The 22,008-nt window shown below is 35.8% G+C and overlaps 3 protein-coding genes across 8 annotated transcripts in view; all 3 read left to right on the top strand.

The window, feature by feature from the left end:
• Nucleotides 1-2,016, top strand: part of LOC122333723 (metal transporter CNNM4-like) — a 20,732-nt gene extending 18,716 nt beyond the window's left edge. For both annotated transcript variants that reach the window (XM_043231425.1, XM_043231426.1), the window contains one exon: nt 1-2,016. This exon is cut by the window's left edge and continues 1,377 nt beyond it. The gene's annotated coding sequence lies outside the window, so the exon portion shown is untranslated.
• Nucleotides 2,017-2,152: 136 nt separating this feature from the next.
• Nucleotides 2,153-14,880, top strand: LOC122333725 (metal transporter CNNM3). Of its 5 annotated transcripts, XM_043231428.1 has the most exons (10): nt 2,153-3,902; nt 4,846-4,989; nt 5,075-5,233; nt 6,208-6,377; nt 7,361-7,457; nt 8,481-8,611; nt 9,638-9,764; nt 10,028-10,092; nt 10,361-10,379; nt 11,474-14,880. In XM_043231428.1, exons 1-8 carry the CDS (start codon nt 2,519-2,521, stop codon nt 10,075-10,077), a joined length of 2,262 nt encoding a protein of 753 aa, XP_043087363.1. In that variant the 5' UTR covers nt 2,153-2,518; the 3' UTR covers nt 10,078-10,092; nt 10,361-10,379; nt 11,474-14,880. The 5 variants fall into 5 exon arrangements, 4 of the variants coding, with proteins under 4 accessions (XP_043087363.1, XP_043087364.1, XP_043087366.1 ...); XR_006248665.1 differs by lacking the exons at nt 10,028-10,092; nt 10,361-10,379 and having other exon boundaries at nt 11,474-14,461; nt 14,651-14,880; XM_043231429.1 differs by lacking the exon at nt 10,361-10,379.
• A 4,435-nt stretch (nt 14,881-19,315) lies between these two features.
• Nucleotides 19,316-21,748, top strand: il1b (interleukin 1, beta). The gene is made up of 7 exons (XM_043231405.1): nt 19,316-19,443; nt 19,535-19,573; nt 19,714-19,789; nt 19,869-20,046; nt 20,804-20,980; nt 21,056-21,192; nt 21,277-21,748. Exons 2-7 carry the CDS (start codon nt 19,539-19,541, stop codon nt 21,508-21,510), a joined length of 837 nt encoding a protein of 278 aa, XP_043087340.1. The 5' UTR covers nt 19,316-19,443; nt 19,535-19,538; the 3' UTR covers nt 21,511-21,748.
• Nucleotides 21,749-22,008: the final 260 nt, after the last annotated feature.

The following is a 22,008-nucleotide window of genomic DNA, read 5'->3' on the forward strand; positions in this document are numbered from 1 at the left end:
GTTTTACTGTATTACAATTTAAAATAAACAAATCCATACAAATGCAAAATTATTGAAATGCAAAAAATCTTAATGGTCTTAATAACAGTCTTGAATTTGAGGTGAAATATGAGGTTTTGTAAAATGTACCCAGTTCTTGATCTCAAAGGCTACGACTGTCCATCAAACGACACAAATGTTGTTTTCCGCCAACATTCCCATCCTCGGAAACAGGCTGCACAGATGCTTGAACAGAATTCACTGTGAACTGGAGTGAAACCGTACATTCGTTCTGACTCTCATGCTCGTTTAGACACGTCTTCGGTTTCTCTCGAAGTGTGAAGTCGCTAGCGCGGTTTAGATTATAGGTCAGTTAAAGGAATAGTTCACCCCAAAAACTTACAGTTTGAAGTTTGTAGCTTGTTTCTTCATCAGAACAGATTTGGAGAAACGTAACACTTCCAACACTTCAACACGCGGCGAATGGGTGCCGTCGAAACGCGAGCTAATCTAAAAACAACGAGCTTTTCAGTTCACAAGATATTAACTGATGGACCGGTGTCGATTATTGTGACGTTTTTTTTTTTCAGCAGTTTAGTCATTCTGACGGCACCCATTCGCTCCAGAGGATTCATAAAGTGACGTAATGCTGCATTGCTAGGAATGTTTCGGCAGGTTTTTAGCCCTGGTCAAACTGCTCCTTTAACGAACGAGAGCTTTTCTACGTACTTGCAGTGACCATAAAGCCGGTTCTGCGCGGAGATCACGTTTCAGAAGTCACACAGTGATTTTTCCATTGTGTTTCTTTCACGCTGAGCTGAGATCAGGAACCGTATTCAAACCTTATTCTGATGTATTCATACTGTAAGTACGCCGTGCAGTGCATGCATAGAGCTTTCAGTGTTAAAGTATTATTTTATTTCACGAATTGTAAAAACATCCCAGTGAGTATTAGAATTACAGAGAAGAATAGCACTTGATTATTTATTATTTAGTTTTCTCATTGAACAGTATGAAACTGACTGCGTATGATGATTTATAAGTTATTTATAAATGTTTTGTTGCCTTTACGAGAGATTTAAATCTGAAGCAATAAATAGGTCTGTCTTTTTTCTTTTTTTCTTTTTTTTTTAAAGATGTTTAATGTACTATTGCACAGTGAGAGAAGAAATACGTTGCATTTTACCTCAACTGACATTTCTTTTAACTAGTATTTACTTCGACTTAAACCAAAACGTGGGCATTGTGCTCGAGCTCTGTACTGAGGCGTAACATGTTACATCATGACCAAAGTTGCAACGCTACATGGAATTAAATTTGTGAGTGAACACATCAGCCAAAGCCTTCTGCACTTTGATTTGTCCGTTTAATGCACGTGTTCCTCTCTCTCGTTTGCACAGGGGACTGTCTGTGGGGAACTAATGAAATTCTTTTTGAGCGTGGTGCTGGGATTTCAATCGAGCTCAGTAATCTGCTTTTAATGTTCGTGGTAGTTTCTCCTGAGGAACTCAGCGGGAGCAATGCTGTGCAGGGTCTCCTGTTTGATCATTAGACCACAGTTAAAGATTATAAATGTGTGTTTTCAGGAAGCGTCTGCATTTTCCACTGCATTTATTTACTTTTCAGGGTCATGACCTATATTGGCCTTTCAAACAGTTCAGGGTATTGTATTGCATACTAGGTAAGCACACTCGGTTTTGGGTTCACTATAACCAGTGAAAACGCACGTCTTCCATTAAAAAGCCATGTGAAATACAGAATAATTATTCCATGATTTGATTTGTAGGTGGGAGTGATTATTCTTGTCACTTAACTTTTTAAAACATCGCAATATGTATGATTTTCGTTTTTTTTTTGTTTTTTTTCTTACGTTGCTTTCTTCAAAGGGAAAAAGCTAACGCAGATGTACTGTACTTCCCACGAACACGGTCGTATTTAAAGCAATCTGTATATAATATTTTGTATTTCTGTCGAGTTCTGATGATGTAAATGCTAAATCTAAATATTTCTCTATTAAAACACCTCTTTTGCTCAGTCTGTGACGTTGCCTTTATTCTATTGCAAACTGTAGGTAACACTTTTTCAAACGTTACGGCCAATTTTTAACTTTCTCTTTGTTAACCTAACCGCTAGATTCTTCTGAAAGCAGTAAATGTTTAAAAAAAGAACTGCTTTTAGCCACATAAAACCGTCTGTTTTCCAAAGAGCCTTGAGAAGATGCTAATCTCGCACGCTGAAGGTCTTCGGTGCTCTTGTGGGCGTGGTTTGTCATGGCAGCCTGCTCTCCGATTGGTCAAGCGAGCACTTGCTCTTCCCTCATTGGTCCGTTATAGACACGACAGGGCGGTAGTGCAAAAAAAAAAGAAAGAAAGAAACTGCGTTCATTGTGGCTCCACAGTCCAGGGGCAAGTCCGTGCCTGTTTCTCAAGAATCTCAGAGCCAACATGGCGGCCGAACCGAGCCAGTTTCCTTCACCGTTTTGTGTGAAAACAACTGAAAAAGTAGGAGGCTAGCGTAGCAGCAACAACATCAGCGTCACATGATTCGCAAAGCCAGGCTGCCCTGTTCCAATATGGTGGTCAGCTTGGCGGAGCTGCGTCTCCCGTTGATCATATCGTTCCTGTGCGGGTTCGGAACCTGCAGCCTTCAAGAGACGCAGGTTTACGGACTGCGCCTGGAGGACGTTACCGAGCGGGTGTTCATGCGCGAACGGGTCATCGTAGCTCCGCACGGGACCACTTTCAAGCTCAGATTGTTTGGGTCCTACCTGTCCAATGAGACCTGGCCGTGGGTCGCGTTCGCCGCGGCTGGAGGCGGCTCGCTTGACCCCTGCGGGCTGGAGGAGCGCCGCAACTCCTCTGCGTTCCAGTTACGCGGAGCGTTCGTGTCGGATGACGAGAACAGCGGGACTGTAGAGGTCCAAACCGAAGCAGCAGCATCCAAACCGGAGAATAAAGATGCAGAGCCCGTGCTCCATCATTTCTGCGTCTTAAAGGGCCAGGCGTGGGGCTCTGTTGGGTCGGACAAATTGGTTATTAGGAACCCGGATGTGCCGTCGGATTACATTCCGTTATGGGGTCTGATTTTGGTGGTTGTGCTTCTGGTTTTGGTTTGCAGTTTGGTCAGATGTGTGAATCTGAGTTTGCTGTGGCTGGACCCGTTGGAGCTGTATGTTCTGCACAGCTGCGGTTCGGAGGATGAAAAGCGGGCGGCCAAGCGGCTCAAGCCCATCCGGAGGAGAGGAAACGTTCTGGTTTGTTCGCTCTTGTTCATTTGCGCTTTGGGTCACTCGGTGCTCGGCATCTTGTTGTACCGTCTCTATGGGTCCGTCGTGCCTGCTGTGTTCACGAGCGGCTTCCTTGTATTCCTCCTGGCCGAGCTGGTTCCTCATGTTGTATGTTCGGGTTATGGGTTCCAGATGGCACCGGGTTTGATATGGCTGGCCCAGATCTGTCTCATCCTGACGTGTCCGCTTTCTTGTCCGCTCGGCCTCCTGCTAGACTTGATCCTGCACCGGGACGTGAGCACAGTGGGCATCCGCGAGAAAACCATGGAAATGATTCGGACTAGTGTGAACGATCCGTATAATGAGTTCGTCAAGGTGGAGTTCAGCAAAGGCGCTCTCAGGACCAAAACCGTGGAGGACATCCTGACCCCCCTGAAAGATTGCTTCATGCTGCCCTCCACGGCCGTGCTGGACTTCAACACCATGTCTGAGATCATGCAGAGCGGCTACACTCGCGTCCCGGTGTACGAGGAGGAGAGGTCCAATATCATCGAAATCCTGTACGTCAAAGACCTGGCGCTGGTCGACCCGGAGGACCGCACTCCCATGACCACCATCACCAAGTTCTACAACCATCCTCTGCATTTTGTTTTTAATGACACCAAGCTGGACGCAATGCTGGAGGAATTCAAAAAAGGCATGTCAGGCTTGAGCAGATGCCTTCAAATCGTTGTTTGACGGATATTTTACCAATTATCTGCAGTTTTTGCTAATAAGGATAATATGGAATCCATATAATATTTGGGTTATTGTATTATTATTATTTGATGCCATGCACTATGAAGATGCCATGGATAGATATATATATATATAATATAATATAATAATAATATATATAATAATTTTTTTCAATATTCAACTATTATTTTTATTATTAACATTTATTTAAATTTTGCAACTTGAAATATTAAAATATTTTAAATGTTTTAAATCTTTTTTTATATTTTAAATTGGTTACTCCGATGTCCAGAAACATACAGAGACCGTCTCTAACATAGAATAGCAATAGAATGTGCATAGTTATTTAGGTTTTTATTGTTGCTAAACATCTTTGTTATTATTTATTTATTTATTTGTTTACAAAAAATTATTATGTTTTTAATAAATATAATTTATTAAAATAACGTTTGAAATTAAATTAAAATCATGAAATGTTTAGCAATAACAATTATTATTATAGTGTGTTATTAGCATTTTGATAATATGATAAACATATACCTTCAAACTAGTTATTAGTGTGCAACCAATATTTGCTCAATTGCTAATAAATGCATGTATTGTGTTTATATTTTCATTAGACATTTTCATATAGATATATATATATATATATATATATATATATATATATATATATATATATATATATATATATATATATATATAATTTTTCTTAATTGTTTATATTTCTGTTGTAATGCATCTATACGTATCAGTGTTTATTACACAACTCTCTTTAATTCTTGACTGCCTTTTTTTGGTATAATCATAGAATTGATAATCATAAATGACAGTATACAGTTCTTAAAATTCATTACAAAACTTCTCCTACTAAAGCCTATGCCTTTCTCTTGTCTTTCTAGGAAACTCCCACCTGGCCATCGTTCAGAAGGTGAATAACGAGGGCGAAGGAGATCCGTTCTACGAGGTTCTGGGTCTGGTCACGCTGGAGGACGTCATCGAGGAGATCATCAAATCGGAGATCCTGGACGAGTCTGACGGCTACAGTGAGCCCCCCGTGTTGTGTTTTTAAACGCATCCCTGTCACGTTGTTTGAAGCGAATTGTAATGTGATTTGTTTTTATTCCGCAGTGGACATGAAGGTGAAGCGCCCGATGGCCCCGGTGGAGATCCCTCTGGAGCCACGCAGCGTTCACGACGAGTTCTCCATCTTCAAACCTCCAGAAGGCGAACCGAAGATCCGTACCTCTCCTCAGCTGCTGCTGGCCACCCACCGATTCCTGTCCCGAGGTCTGCCTGCTTTAAAATCATCGATAATCTGCTGGAGGCTGTGTGTGTTACAGTGATTTTACCATGCGTTAAAGGGGGCGGTGCTCCCGTAGTCGTGGAAAAAGTTCTGTAGTCAACTATAGTCTCTTTGCTTTCTTTAAAATCAGTATTCGTGAACAAAAAGCAGTACTGATAAAGCTCCCAGGTGTTGTAACTATGTTAAACCGAGTGGCTTGTTCTTCTTAAGGGTAATATGCATTTCAAAATAGTTTAATTACATATATACCATTCGCACGCCATGCAGGAAGAACAGATTTAAGGAGTTCCTTCCCCTGTTTTAGTAAATCAGGGCCACTTTTGATTAAAACAAAACAAATTAGTTCAACGTGGCCACTCTTTACTAAAATAACAACTAATTCTTTATCTGTGGCCATGATTATTTTATTTTTGTCCGCATATCACGTGCAGGGCTTCGTAGTTATATAATAAAAAAATCATTTATTAATGATACTAAAAATATATTAATGATTACAAAAAAGTATCTCATAAATTAGGGCTACTATTATTATTATTAATATTATTATATTACATTAAAAATGTTACATACAAGAATTTTTACATTAAAAGCATTTATAATTTTATAAAAAAAATAATACGTTTTTAGCACTGAAAATCAGCGTATTAGAATAATTTAGAATAAAGTATCACGTGACTGGAATAATCATGATGAAAATTCAGCTTTGCATCACAGGAATAAATGATATTTTACAATGTATTGCAATTGAAAACAGCTATTTTAAATTGGAATAATATTCCACAACTTGACTATATTTGCGATCAGTAAATGCAGGTTCATTCAAAATCTCACTGCCTTTAACAGCAGTGTGTATCTGTTTGGGCCGACAAGCGTAAAGGGCTGAAAAAGCTAGCTGACTTGTGCTTGTTCAGTGCTGGTTAGCAGGCCGTTCAGCAGCGCTCCTCCTCCTCCGTTTCAGAGGTGGAACACTTCAGCCCGCAGCGAGTGTCTGAGAGAGTCCTGTTTCACCTGCTGCGGCACCCGAGCGTCAACCAAGAAGTGAAGTTTGACCCTGCGAACCGGCTCAGTCCTGATCACTACCTGTACACGCGGAACCACCCCGTAGATTACTTCATCCTGCTGCTGCAGGTACGCTTTCAAAGCAATGAATTTGACATTATTAGTTGTAGTTTAGTTTTTTAGTTGTTGTTTTTTTTAAATACTAACATGCATTTTTTTTTTAACATTGAGCGTTTAATTATTATAACAACTAAAGTAGTAGTTTGTTATTAATATATCAGGATGTTTTAATAGCTTTTTGATTAAAGTGATAGTAGTAGTATTTTTTTCATTATTAAAAATATTATATTTAAAAGTTTTTTTTTAAGCACTGTTGATTTAAGTGTTAATAAGCTATTATTTTTATTATTACTATTTTTACTATATAAGCTATTATTTTAACAATTAAAGTTATATTTAGAATATAAAGAAACATATTTTTATTTTTATTTAATAAAATGTAATGATAATATCACATTAAGTTAATTCTCTCTCAAAAATCATTGTTTTTATTTTCATTGTGCATTCCAGTTAATCTGTCAGACTGCAGTTGGGTTATTTTTACTAAACATTTAACATTTAACTAAAACAATAAATCAATAAACACATAATAACCTAAAAAGAAAATTAAAAAGAGTTAGGGTTTTGCTACTAAACTCTTCATATATAATTAAAATATTTTTATATATAATTCATATATTATATTATATATTATCGTCTAACATTGGAAATTTAGTAATAACCGTTTTTAGTATAATAATTAATTAGTATAACGATTCAAATTGTTTGTAAATATGTATTAAAAATATGTAAATTATATATATGTAAACATTTGTAATTATTTGTTAATTGAACTGGTAATATTATTACAAAATCAAAATATGTATAATACATTTATTATATATAATATATTTAAGATATATAACAATAATAAGTTTATCAAATAAGTATATATATATATATATATATATATATATATATATATATATATATATATATAATAACATATTTATTTATTTTTAAATTGAAATAAATGTTTTTTTTTAATTCTTTGATGTTTTAATGGTGTGTAGGGCCGAGTGGAGGTGGAGATCGGGAAAGAGGGTTTGAAGTTTGAGAACGGTGCGTTCACCTACTACGGCGTTTCGGCGCTCACAGCTCCCTCCTCAGGTTTGTCTCAGCAAGATGTCATTGATCACGTGATCGTACCAGATCCATTTCAAATTCATACTATTCTCACAGTTGACCCATGGATGTCGGCTTGTAAACCGCCTTGTGTGTTTTGAAAGCAAAAGGTCTATATGGGGCTATTGTTTACATGTTGATGATCAGCGGAGCGCGCATGCTGCAGACTTTTCCTGTTTTTCCAGTCCTCACGGAGAGTACATTTCTACAGGAAGTGATAAGTTTTGCGTCCGATTAGAACACATTAGATGCTTACGATACAGCGGGTTGTAATTTTACACCAATGAGATTTCGCTGTGGGCGGAGCTAAAACAACAAACGCGCAATCAAGTTTATTAATATAGCACTTTTTAACGATACAAATCATTTCAAAGCAGCTTCATAATTAATTTAAGTTGTAATTAAGCCAGTGCAGAGACTGTAAAGTTGGGACTCATTCTGTAGCTCGCTTTTTGGAGATGCAGGACATCCAGCTAGCAGTGCATTACAGTAGTCCAGTCTGGAGCTCATGAATGCATGCGTTAGCTTTTCTGCAACAGAAACAGGTAACATGTAGCTTGCCAGTGTTTCTAAGATGGAAGGATGTAACATGGGAAATATGATGTTCAAATGACAGGTTGCTGTCTAATATAACACCCAGATTTTTGACTGTAGAGGTCAGCAATCTGGTATACTTATGTTATCCAGTGGTTTTTACATTTTTAACACAATCTGATGATTTTGAAATGTCATCTGGCCTTGTATATTAACCCCTTATTTTCTAATAATATTACCAAGAGGCAACACGCATATTTTAAAAAAGCAGAGGACCTAGGACAGATCCTTGTGGTATCTCGTCGCGGATCGTTTTCATGCAGTAGCTGTTGATTGAGATAAGCATCTGAAGAAGTGATAAGATTTATCACTTGTTTTATGGCGTAAGGCCTGATTGGGACGGGAGTGTTATTGCTGTGGATAGCGGCAGCCCGTGTTCTGGTATGCTGACGTGATGATTGTTTGTGTGATCAGTCCATCAGTCTCCGGTGTCCACGCAGCGTCAGTCCCCCAGAGACCCCTTCGATCTGGGGGACGCCACCAGCCCGTCCAGCTACTGTCCCGACTACACCGTGCGAGCCCTCACAGACCTGCAGTTCATCAAGGTGAGGTCAACACGCTGCTCTCGTCTCAGCTTCTGCTGGACCTGTGTTAGCCCACACACTCTTGAGACGTGCCTGTGTTCATTTGATCTCGGCTCATTGCTTATGAATCACAATTGACTGGGTTTCTGGTCTTATTGCACATGATTCCTCAATTTTTATTTGTTTTTCTTGTTCATAATCAAACATGCATCTCTGCTCCATAAAACTTAAACTTTCAGCCAGTGTTTGTTTTTCCTTTTTGCATACATAATATTTGTATGTATGTTTATTATGTGCAAACACATGTGTGTGTATATATATATATACACGTGTGTGTGTATGTATATATATATATATATATATATATATATATGAATGTATGAACATTTTTTATATTTTTAAATATATACTGTATGTGTGTCTTCATATATACATAATATACACAGTACACATACACACTGTGATTAGTTACACACTGTGATTATTCGTTTGAAAGCACTACTATCCATATGTCTATAGATACGTTTTATAGATATAGATAAATAGATTATTAATGTATCTTAATTTTTTGTTTTTACATTATTTGATCATTTTACCATGTTTACATGTAAAAAAAGAATCATGTATTCTTGTTACAATTTTTATTCTAACATTTATAAAATGATAATTTATAAAATAAAAAATCAGTATATTATTTTAGTATTATTTCAGGAATATTATAATTGTTGTTGTCATTATTATTATCATTATTGTTATATATTTTTATAAGTTTTTTCTTTTATTATTATTATTTAGATTTTTTACCATAAAAATATTTAACATTTATTTCTAACAGATCAAAGTCAACCATTTTTTTATTGTATTTTTATGTATTTATTTATGTATTATTTTTTGCAATTGTACTGTTTTTCCCTCAATGAAGAATTGAAGTGCACAGTGTTGCATATTTTGTCTCTTTCTTAATTTCTTAATTTGTTAAAGTTTTTTGTGAACAGTGCAGTCGTGTGTCCTTCAGTAAAGCTCTCCCATGTGTCCCGCGTCCCACAGGTGACCCGTCTGCAGTACCTCAATGCCGTGATGGCGTCGCGGGTGGCCCAGAGCCCCGAGCCGCCTGAAATCAAGATCCTGCCCAACAGTCAAACCAAACTCCTGAACGAGAAAAACACTACTCAAGGTACGGCGGACCCCGGCACACGTGCATGACGCCGAACGCGTGACGGATCGTTCTGCGCTTGTGATTTTGCGTATATTCCTCTTCCCGTGTTTCTGTGTAATTCGCTAGCGTTGGAATGTTAAACGTGTGAGGACAGGTCGACGGGGAATGTCTGTGAAACTTTCGGTCTTCATCGCTCTCTTCTGCTGAACTAAAGCTGTGTTCTCTTTCTTTGTCTTTTTCTCTCCTTCCCTTCATTTTCTCCCTCTTTTTATCTCCATTAGACTTTCAGCTCCACTTTTCATTCTTTGACGCAATTGACAACTACTGTTAGCGTGCTTTGCATGAGGTAAATGCCAGTGATAAGCATGGTATGTTACATTTGAACCGTGTATCCCAGCAGAGCACGGAAGCATCCCAGAGCGCCACCAGCTGGTTGGTATGATACAGCAGCGCATGTCGAATGATACGCATAGCGCTTACATTTGAATGCGTCTCTGATATGAGCTTAAATCAGTGCTTTATCCTTCTCATTTTTTTTTTAATGCCGCCATTTTGCAAAGTAACCCTTTTCTGTATTAATGCTGTCTGTTGGCTCCTCCGCATTAAACTCTCAGACAGGATATAAATGTCCAGGTAGGTGTTCTTATGAAGTTCCCTGTAATTCTTCCAAACTGCTAACTAATTGACAATTTTTATTATTATTTTTTTAACTTTGGTCAAAAAATTTTTTTTATATAATTTCATAGTCAGATATTGCTATATATATATATATATATATATATATATATATATATATATATATATATATATATATATATATATATATTCCAAATATTATCTGTAGTTATTTAGCTATTTTTTTATTTACATTCAAATAGTGAATGGGTGAATCTCACAAAATGCATGTGGGACATATTTTATCCATACTGGGAATTTTTTCAAATGTGTGTATATATATATATATATATATATATATATATATATATATATATATATATATATGATATTAGATTCTCATTTGCTTTTACTGCTTTAAAGTAATATATAAATATGATAAATATAATATATATATATATATATATATATATATATATAATATTAGTTTTTGTCACATTACTTTAAAGTGACAAATATAAAGTATATTTATTTTTACACATATATATATATATATATATATATATATATATATATATATATATATATATATATATATATATATATATAAATAATTATAAGTAATAATTATGTCTTCTTAAATTGTATATAAGACACAGTTAGTTTAGTTTTTATTATTATAAATTATTATAAATTCATTTTACATGTAAATATACAAAAACCTTGTACACAAACTTGTATACAAAACACTTTAAAAATGTGTATATATATATATATATATATATATATATATATATATATATATATATATATATATATATATATGGTTTTTATGATCGTATTTTTAGTTATCGGTCATAATATACTAATTATTAATATCAACAAACATTTCTAAATCACTACAAATTCTAATTTTTTGTCACACACTTACACGCATGCACACACTCACACACTGTATGTTACTTTATCACATGTCTACTGATAATCAGATAGTTCTGATGATGTTATAAGGATTCATTGGCCCTTGGACACTGTCCACAGAATGATGTCAGAATATGTTAGCAGAGAAGGATGAATCCGTGTCTTTGATTGTGATTTCCCGGGCTCTGCAGGTGCGAGCCAGGAATCCAGCACAGACGAGGAGCTTCACAGCCAGAGACGAGCCTTTTGACCTTCCTGCGGAACCCGCCGGGATTTTATTATGACAACTAATTTGTTTTTGTCGTCTTGAATCTTTTACTCCTGGAACGCAGCGATGGATCCAGATGGAGGACTGTTGAGGAAAGCTAAAGACGTGATGTTGGAGACGCGTCTTTCTGGTCAGGCGGGATCTGTTCCCTCGGCTCTGCTTACTCAGCTGTTCCCTCGATGTCACTTCCTCTGCCCTCTGTTTGGGTTCACTCATTTCCTTAAGCTGTATGCGTGTGCATATGTGCTACTAAATTAAATGGTGTGCCAAGATCTTACTATCCCTGTCGTATCGTATAAAGCAGTATTGCGGCTCTGTATAGTCGAGCCCTAATGTGCCAAATTGGTTCAGAGCAACAGAAAATAGCCATTTACTCATCCTCAAGTCCCCTAAACTTGTCTTTTTCAATCAGTAGTGACTACAGCCGTCCGCCTCCCTCTGTAAATGACAACACAGCTTCACTCAAATGTTATCCCGCGTACATATTTGAGCTGGAATAATGCCATCAAATCTGAACACAAATAAGATTTTAGACCTTTGGGGAAGTACGCCGTGGTTTAGCAAAAAAACGCTAGCTTCCATGCAATCTTTCCATTCCACGAAAGGTTCCTTAGATTATTATGTTCTTCACACACTCTTAAAAAAAAAGGTTCACAAGGGGTTTTAACGGCGACGCCGCGGAAGAATCATTTTGGGTTCCTTTAAAGAACCTTTCAGTGAGCAGTTCTTAAAATAGCTATTTTTTCTTTGTATAAAGAACCTTTCCATTTTAAAGAACCTTTTGAAAGGTTCTTCATGGAACCACCGTCTATAAAGATCTTTTATTATAGTGTTGTTGTTCTTGTTTTTTTTTGGTTAAAGGTCTGTTTACTGAAAGGTTATTTTTTTGGAGCCAAAAAAGGTTCTTCTACGCTTAAAGGTTCCATTCTTTTTTACGGAATCATTTCATTTATGCAAAATAGAGAACTTTTGGATCAATGGAACGCACTGTTAAAGAGTAAAATACAATATTATAATATATAAAAAGACAAAGCATCTTATGTTTTTTTATTATTATTATTATTATTATAAATGAACTATACATATACAAAACCCTTGTACACAAACTAAAAAACACTTAAAAATATAGAATTGTTATTGTAGTTTTTATAATCATATTTTTAGTTATTGGTCATAATAATTATATCTATTTCTAATCAGTATTTTAATTTCACACACACACACTTACATGCATACATGCACACACGCACACATCAGACAACAATTCTGATGAAGCTGTAAAAATTCTGATGAGGATATAATGATTCATTGGCCCTTGGCCTTCTTTTTTGTGCATCTACAATTTGAATTGTAACGTATTTTGGACGCTGTCCACAGAATGACGTCAGAATAAGCTGCTTTATGTACAGCGTTACCAGGGTAACTGCTATTTTACCTGAAGCGACACCTAGTGGTGAAGAATGAATTGGCATTTTTCATTCAGACCAACACAAGTGACCAACAAGTGGGCGGGCAATACGCTAACGGTTCACTTTGAAGAAAAAACCGAAAAAACCCTTTTGGAACTTTTTTTTTGTGTGTGTGTGTGTGTGTGTGTGTGTGTGTGTGTGTGTGTAGATGGAGATTAATCAGTACTAGGTTTAAAAAAAAAACACAATACTGCTTTCCAAAGACAGGTTTGATGGTGAATTCTTAGGTGGAATATTCCTTTCAGGTCCCAGTACGTTAAGTGCCAATGTGTGTTTATCTGCAAGAAGTGGAAAGCTGGATTTTTCACGTGAAAATGGTCTTGCGCGTGAAGTCATCGCTAACAGAAATAGGTCCTTCACAGTCTCAGAAATTCCTATATTGATGCATTAATTATCATTCGCTTCGCCGAATACGTTTCCCTCCGAGTCTTCAGACTGTTTGATTATCTGCAGAAAAACTCACGTGAGAGTGACATTACAATGACCCGATTTTTTTGTGTGTGTGTCTTCTTTTACCGCATGCCTACGTCCGGCTGCCTTTTTTTAATTTTGCATCTCAGAATATTTGCTTATTAGGTGACTGAACGCCTTGCATGACTGTAGCGGATTCAGCTAACGGTGTAGACAAAAAAAAAAGAAAAAAATGTCCAACCTCTGCCATACTTGGAATGACCTGAAACAGCAATTTCTGAAAAAAGTCATATATTTTGAAATGTAGAAGACCTGCTTCTTAATGGCGTGTTTCTGGCATTCCAAGGTGTTCTCTTATAACCGCTATCCGTTCCATCCGCTTGTCTTAGAGAAGATGCTTGGTTTAAGTTTTATGTTGAGCTTCAGGGACATTCCAGCCCTCACGACCGTTCAGATGTTTGGAGTTATGTGCTTTTAAACTCGCCGAGGATGTTTTATTGGATCACGGTAAAACAAATTGTGAAACGATATTAGTTTTTATTATTATTATTATTATTTGAATATACTTTAAAATGTGATTCATGGGTTGAATTTTAAGCATCGTGATCTTTCAGAGATCTGAATCATTCTAATCACGCTGACTCGCTGCTCATTTATTATCCATGTTCATATTTTTGTGGAAATATTTTCCCGTGTTCCAGTAAGAGCGGCATTCATTCGAAATGGCAATCTTTGATGTCTTCACTGTCGCTTTTGATTAATTTAACCTAATCTTTCGGGAATAAAGTAACCAGTTTATTGAAAATCACGAGCCCAAGCTTTTAAAGGGTAGTGTATAATTCGGGTTTTGATGCGCAAAGAAAGGGTGCGATGTTCTTCAAGACTTTCAAGCCTTCGTTTGTTATGTTTTACTGATGCAAATAGTCATGTAACCAATTTTAAGCAGTTATTTACAAAGTGTGCTTATTTATGTCGTTGTCATTATAGGCCATCCGCTGAAAACTGACTGCACCGATCAGTGTGTGATCCCAGTAAATATTTTTCTGCTGTTCAAAATGTTGTACTGTTTGTTCTGTTGTAAAAGTCAGTTTATATGGTCACAAAATAACGAATGTATAATATATATATATAGAGAGAGAGAGAGATAAAAATCCTTGTCTTACAATATTTATCAAAAGAAATGCTGCAATTTTTTTTTTTTTTTTTTTTTTTTTGCATAGGTTAGAGATCACTGTAAACGACTTAAGAAACATCTGAGGTTGTAAAGTGGGAACAGTTGCTGGCAGATGTCAACTCTTCAGGTACAAACGTAGATATCACCAGGGATTCGAACACACTTTTACTTCCGCCCAGCCGGGGTTCAGATCTCCTCTGTATTGTACGCGAGCCGTTGAGTGCTCTCGATATCAACTCTTTCGTAGGAAATAAACACAGCCCAGTGCTCAACTGATTGTTGCTCATTTTCTATGCATTTATGTACAACGTCTGCGCGCCGTCAGGTCGAATATACCTTACATCGTGAAAACGACGGTAGACGTAAACAGTAAAATAACGGACGCTTCAGGCAGAAATCCAGAGCTAAAGTCTGCTTTTTACACAGTGACTTTTAATAAGGCCAATGACTTGTATTTTCTTTCCGAAAGTTTTTTGGGGGTTTTTTTTTTGAGCATGCAGATACTAATCTAAAGATATAACATTTAAGTAATAATGAGTGTGACATAATTGTCATATGAGTTGCCACACATCAGTAGTATTTAATATAATATTTAGAGGATTTTTTATTTTTTTATTTTAGCACATTAGTTTCTCAGTACACTAATATATCTTAATATATTGGTATCGTTTTTTGAGCTAAATATAAAAAAATATTAAGTTATAAAAAATCTGTAGTTTGAAAACATCACAATTATTTGAAATATTTGTAATTTAATCTTATTTGTAACATGCCTTTGAGATGGATTATACACTTTATATGAGATTATATACTATATATGAGTAATTGTGGTGCTTCTTTTTTGTAAAACCTTATGACCGACTTCCTTTTTTTTTTTTGTCACATCACAATAAGACTGAAGACCATATTTGGACGTGGAAGTACTAATAAGGTTGCACGCACATGCTTGTACAGGCTGCATTAATATATGAGTAATATCATGAAATATTAATCAATTTCAAGAATTCTTTCCTGTTTTTATATATTCTAAGGCTAATTAATTTACTGAATTTTCAGCACCATTACTCAAGTGATCTTAAAGACCCTAAACCTTTTAAACAGCAGTGTGTTTCATCATATCAACAATTTATTTGATTTAAAGAACTGCAACAGTTACAGCTTTTATAGTATTTTATCGCTCTTTCTTCCGTCAAACACCTATTCAGTAGTACTCACACAACAATGCAGAAAGATTTGATTACATGATGTAATACAATATCATTTATAATTAACAATATCCGTAATGATGCAACGCTCGTAATTGTGCATCCCACCTAAAAAGACTGAGTCACGGGATTGCAGGATAAGAAAGTCCAGGGTAAACTGGATTTACAGGTTGGGACACTTTTATTTATGTGGTTCATGACACAATTTCCTGTCTTTTACTGAAACTACAAATCCTAGCTAATTGTGTTTCTCGTCTGACCTAACAGGGACTTCATGAAAATACAGTAAAACTGTCTTAAAATAGTAAATCTGTATATGAGCTGTGGTCTCCTAGAAAATAAATAAAATTAATAAATTTAAAAAAAAGATGTTTTATACCAGCGTTTTGCAGAAGCTAAATGAGGATGTTTCATAAAAGCAGAAATTCTGCTGGACATTCTAGCGCCAATATTTGTATTACGCCAGCAAACACCTAAAAACCCACTCTGTTGAAGACATTATTTTCATAATAACCCAACTGTGGACATTCTTTCTTAAACTGCAATAGGTAATTCATTCGCCCGTAGCTCGTTATGCATTAAAGTTCATTTAAGTTAATGAGATAACTGAAGTATTTCAGCACTTACTCTACGTTATTAAACTATTTCAACTATTTAGACAGTGCTTAAATAACTAAAAGAGTGTTTTTGTGACTTGACAAAATATAATTTTAAAGGTGCTGTATGTTATATTTGAAAATGCTCTAATCTAAAGTTTAGAAATGGCATAATAAAAAGCAGATATGTAGGAAACACAGCCGCAAAGTGTCGAAATTGTTTTTTTTTTTTTGCTTGTTTTTGGTTGCTTTTTTTTTTTTTGCGTTGATCTGTGTGATTCCACATACTGTCTAAATTCAAATAGTACCATGACACCTCAGGTTGCCAGTTAAACACATACACGCACGCACACACACACACACACACACACACACACACTACATCAATGGGAGCCAGCAAATAAACCCACATAGTGACTGCAAAATTTATCCGACCCTAAAAAGTTTAACTTTTATGACCAGAGACTATTGAAACATAGATGAAAACCTCTATTAAAACGTGCATAAATCACCTTCTGTTATAAATTGTGCTCATTCCTGTTGTGTGTCCTCAATCTGGCAACCCACAGTCCTCGTTTCGACCACTTACACCAACTCCTTGCAGCCCCAGCAGCTTGACCTCTCTTGACCTTGAATGAAATAGCATGGGCTGTTTTCTTGGTCGTGGTCTGTAGTGAGTCACTGTCTTTTCAGGGATCATATCTGAAGATCGGTCGCAGCACAAACAGCACTCAACCAGACTCAACCAGACTCAACCAGACAGCGCTGGAGGTAACAAGTCTTCTTCTCATGTTCTGAAAACGTCTTTCAAGTAAATCAAGTAGTGAGTTTACAAGCTTTGCCACAGATGGCTGCCAGTGTAAACCGGGGCTAGATGTCACACTGGTTACACTGGTGTTTACTAAAACGAACATTTTCACGAAAAGCTCAAAAATTTGTTCTTATTTAGCAAAATCCAAGTGTATTGGCAGGGGGCTTAAAAGGGAGATTAGGGAAGTTATAGGACAGTATTCTTTCTGCTTGATGAGTTAAGTAAACCCTATTTGTATACATATTTTATTAATTGCAGCTAGGAAAATAAGCATTGTTAGATGGATTAGGAAACGCGAAATTACTCTAACAATATGGACACAAAGATTAAATCCGATTATATATATATATATATATATATATATATATATATATATATATATATATATATGTATATGTATATATGTATATGTATATATATATATATATATATATGTGTATATATATATATATATATGTGTATATGTATACATATATATGTATATATGTATACATATATATATATATATATATATATATATATATATATATATATATATATATATATATATATATATATATATATATATTATATATATATATATATATATATATATATATATATATATATATATATATATATATATATATATATATATGTATATATATATATATATATATATATATATATATATATATATATATATATATGTATATATATATATTTATATTATTTATATATTATATATATATATATATATATATATATATATATATATATATATATATATATATATATATATATATATATATATATATATTATATATATATATATATATATTTATTTTGGTAGTTATTTTGTGTAATTAAAGTTTATTTTTCCTTGTTTATTTTGTTATCTCCTCGTTCCCTTTCACGTTCTTATGCATTTTTTTAGCGTTAACATAAAATATTAATGCATAATGCGTATATTACGATAAAAAAAAGTTTAAATAAAAACATAGTTTTAAAAAAAAAGAGTAATAAATAAATGCATTCGTTCTTAGTTCTGTTGCAAATAAGGAGGTTTTTGAGAATTCTTCCCTACAAACAAAAAACTTGCATCACTGTATTGCAAAAGCAGACGGAAACCACATAAAACGACCACAAAAAAACCAACTACGTAACTATTTGCATAACACAACAACTGCTTCATATTTTACACATTAGACCTTTTACATTTGTTTTGATCGTTTTATGTTTTGCAATGTTTTTCAGAAGCACAGCCACAAGCCATATACATTTTATCAGTCGAAACCCTGAGAAATATTTACAAAAATTAATCACTGTTCATTTTTACTAAAACTCTTTTTACGTTACTGGATGCCTCAGGGAAAAAAAATAAAAAAATACGAATGTGTGCGATTACTAATAAAATGTAATGCCAAATTTCTTGTTCAAGAATTTTAACTTTTAGACTCCTTTTCTTTCCTTTTACTGAAGTGGATGCAGAATCAACCTTATAAGAGGTTTGCATCCAAGTTATAGGTATTAAAATGCCTTTTTGAGTAAATGATTAGAATGATCCGGACACCAAAACGAGCGGTGTGCCATCTCCTTTTCTGAGAGAAAATTAAATAAATTAAAAAAATAAATAATTTAAAAAAATAAATAAAAAAAATAATCGAGATGTAACAAAAGTATGCCGGCTTTGTTTACACTTCGAAAGAACGCGTGCCTGTAAAATCCTGCACTTCCGTAAAGTAATTAAAGTGATCTATTTTAAGTTTGTACTTAAATATACTTAAAATGATCTTCTTGAGATAAACCTAAGATCATCTAAGTGCTATTTTGAGACACCGGGAACGTGAACTAAATGCACTTTTAACATACTATCTTTGTTATTAAAAGCGCATTTAAACCAACTTTCACATATTAGTCTCAAAAAAAGCACAGTTAAGTACACTTAGACGATCTTAGATCTCTTACTAGAGAATCATTTCGGTATATTAAGTACAAAACTAGTGCGATAGTGAACAGAGCGCCTGAAGTACATTACGGAAGTGTCCTTGTTTTTTTTTTTTTACCTGGATGTCGAAACTTATAAACTTCCGCTCGTTTATTACGCGCTTGTCTGAAAGGGGAAATTCCTGATGGAGGATATAAAAGCACTCTTGCGCTGTCACCCAGACATTCAACCGAAGACTCTCACAAGAGAAGCAACCAGTTAACTCAATAACTCCAGGCGGAGAACTGAACTAAACGACTGGTAGGTGACTTACACGTGCGTCTCGATTAAAAGTCCTGTTTTCAGTGATACAGATTTATTCCTCACTGTTTATTTTTATGCTTTGATATAGAACGATGGCATGCCAGGGACACTTTATTTTGCCTTCGGGGTAAGTATTATTATGACTATATTAATCAATGCATTATCGACTAGCTCTTGTCTAGATGATGCATTTAATGCAATTTACCATTCTCTGCTTTGCCTCTAACTTTAAAATGCAATGCTAATTTGCGTTTGTTTTCTAAACAGTGCTCTCCAGAAAGACGCAATGTACTCTGAAATGGCCGGCTTTGATGAACTGGACTGCCCAGATCATCTAGCTATGGTGGGTTGCTCTTAAATATGCTTGGGGACATGGTGTTGATTTAATATTAAGTCTTCTAACTTGTTGTTGTTTTCTCCAGCGATGCCAGTGCGACATGCAAGACATCAAACTGGAGGTGTCTCTGCATCCTCACAGCTTGAGGCGGGCGGTGAACATCGTCATCGCCGTGGAAAGGTTGAAGCACATCAGAGAAATGTCTTCCGGGAAGCTCTGCGAGGACGCTCTGCTCAACTTCATCTTGGAGAATGTGATCGAAGGTACCGTTAGCAAGCTTTTAAGCAGCTAAAACTGGTTTCAGGTGGTCTGATAGTAGGTTAAAACGCTTCGAGCTGGGAGCGCCAGCCACACAACATACTGACCGCGTTAACTAAAATATTACATAGCTGGTTAACCCGACCCAGATTCATAAGTTAACGGAAATACTGGTTAACCTATGGGTTTTCTTCACATTTTGTGACCTCTTTTTAGTTTTTGGGTCAGTGTGAACGGCACATTTCATGGATGCACAATCGAAATGACGTTTTTGATGCGTCTTCGAAGAACGGTTTACATCCAAGCAGAAGAAGATGAACGAAAACAAACGTTTGCATCCATGATTTGATTATAGCTTTTTTTTTTTTTGACCAAGAACGCCAAGTTAGTTAAAGTATTTTTAGATTTACTAATATAATCTTTTTGTGTGTGCGAGTCTGATTTTGACATGATTTTATTTACATTTTGATCCCCCGGTTTAACAGAAAACTGAATGTAAATGTGAGCTGTTTGAAGTAAAAGAAACTTGCACGGGCTCCTCTTTAAAACATTGTCTTAAGATGCACACCAGTAGTGCTTTTTGTCCAAGACGCGTTACTTAAATGTCCTAATCGAACTATGGCCTAATACGTAATACAAAGGGGTCGAGCTGGTTTGCTAAACCTCTATAATATTAATACGAATCTGCAATATCGAACCAATTGTCCTAAAAGGACATTTTCTCTCTCTCTCGATTGATGTGCGGTGTCTTTATCTCCACAGAGCGCCTGGCGAAGCCGCTCGCGGTGACGTCGGTTTACTCCAAGGAGACTCAGACCAGCCTGCAGTGCACCATTTGCGATAAATACAAAAAGACTCTGGTGCAGAGCAACAAGCTGGCCAACGAGGACCTTCATTTGAAGGCCGTGACTCTGAGCGCGGGGACCGATCAGTACAAAGGTAAGCCTCTAACGCGAGCTCTGACTCGACTTGTGCTTTCGACGGCGCCCCTCACGCGTCCTCCGTTTCTTTCAGTTCAGTTCAACATGTCGACATACGTGGCGAGCCAGCCGCAGAATAAAGGCCAGCCCGTGTGTCTGGGAATTTCCAAAACCAACTTCTACATCTCTTGCACCCAGTCTGGCGCTTCTTCCCCCGTCCTGCTCTTGAAGGTTCGTGCGCCGCAAACCCATTAACCTTAAATGTTTTCCGCGTTTTTGAAACGAGGACTAAAAAGCCCCTTTTGATCGTTTTAGGAGGTGAGCGGCTCCCTGAACACCATCAAAGAAGGTGACCCCAACGGGTATGACAACCTCCTCTTCTACAGGAAGCAGAGCGGCAGCTATTACAACTCTTTTGAATCTGTTAAGTATCCCGGGTGGTTCATTACCACCGCTTTCGACGACTGGAAGAGGGTGGAAATGTACCAGGTGCCAACTGACCGAACCACAAACTTCACACTCGAGGATCAGAAAGAGTTGAGAGTCTGATTTGATCCATAAACACATTTCCAGAGAGTATGTACCATGTACAGTTTAGAATCTGGATTCATTCGAACATGTTACAAACCTTAATGACTTCACGTATCGCTCTGTTGTTTTTGTTGTTTTTCGAAGGTTTGTGTTGGGAACGGTAAATTCATGTTGAATTTCTTAAGTATGAACTTTTTGTCTGTGTGTGTTTTAAATTAATTGTTTATTTATTTTAAATTATTTTTTTTGAATCAAATGTATTTTACACCTTTTATTTATGATTGTTTTTTTTGTCTCATTTTAAAATAAATCGAAGATATGGATGTTACCCAGCGTTGTGAAGTTGATTTCGCTACGAGATTATGATTATCATACAGTGGCAACAAAATACCAAAATGCACTAATAAGTACAGAATGAACAAACAGCATAAATAAACAGTATTTAAACAATATAAGGCACTAAACGGAGACACCGAAATAACAAGCTCATGTATTAATTATACAACTAATAGATCA

The sequence above is a fragment of the Puntigrus tetrazona genome, unplaced genomic scaffold (genome assembly GCF_018831695.1).
Source record: "Puntigrus tetrazona isolate hp1 unplaced genomic scaffold, ASM1883169v1 S000000373, whole genome shotgun sequence".
NCBI classification, from domain to species: Eukaryota; Metazoa; Chordata; class Actinopteri; order Cypriniformes; family Cyprinidae; genus Puntigrus; species Puntigrus tetrazona.

Coding starts and splice junctions, on each gene's coding strand:
- il1b (XM_043231405.1), top strand. CDS start 19,539: ATGGCATGCCAGGGACACTTTATTTTGCCTTCGGG. Junction 19,574..19,713: donor CACTTTATTTTGCCTTCGGG/GTAAGTATTATT, acceptor TTTTCTAAACAG/TGCTCTCCAGAAAGACGCAA. Junction 19,790..19,868: donor GCCCAGATCATCTAGCTATG/GTGGGTTGCTCT, acceptor TGTTTTCTCCAG/CGATGCCAGTGCGACATGCA.
- LOC122333725 (XM_043231427.1), top strand. CDS start 2,519: ATGATTCGCAAAGCCAGGCTGCCCTGTTCCAATATGGTGGTCAGCTTG. Junction 5,234..6,207: donor CCACCGATTCCTGTCCCGAG/GTCTGCCTGCTT, acceptor CCTCCGTTTCAG/AGGTGGAACACTTCAGCCCG. Junction 8,612..9,637: donor CAGACCTGCAGTTCATCAAG/GTGAGGTCAACA, acceptor CGCGTCCCACAG/GTGACCCGTCTGCAGTACCT.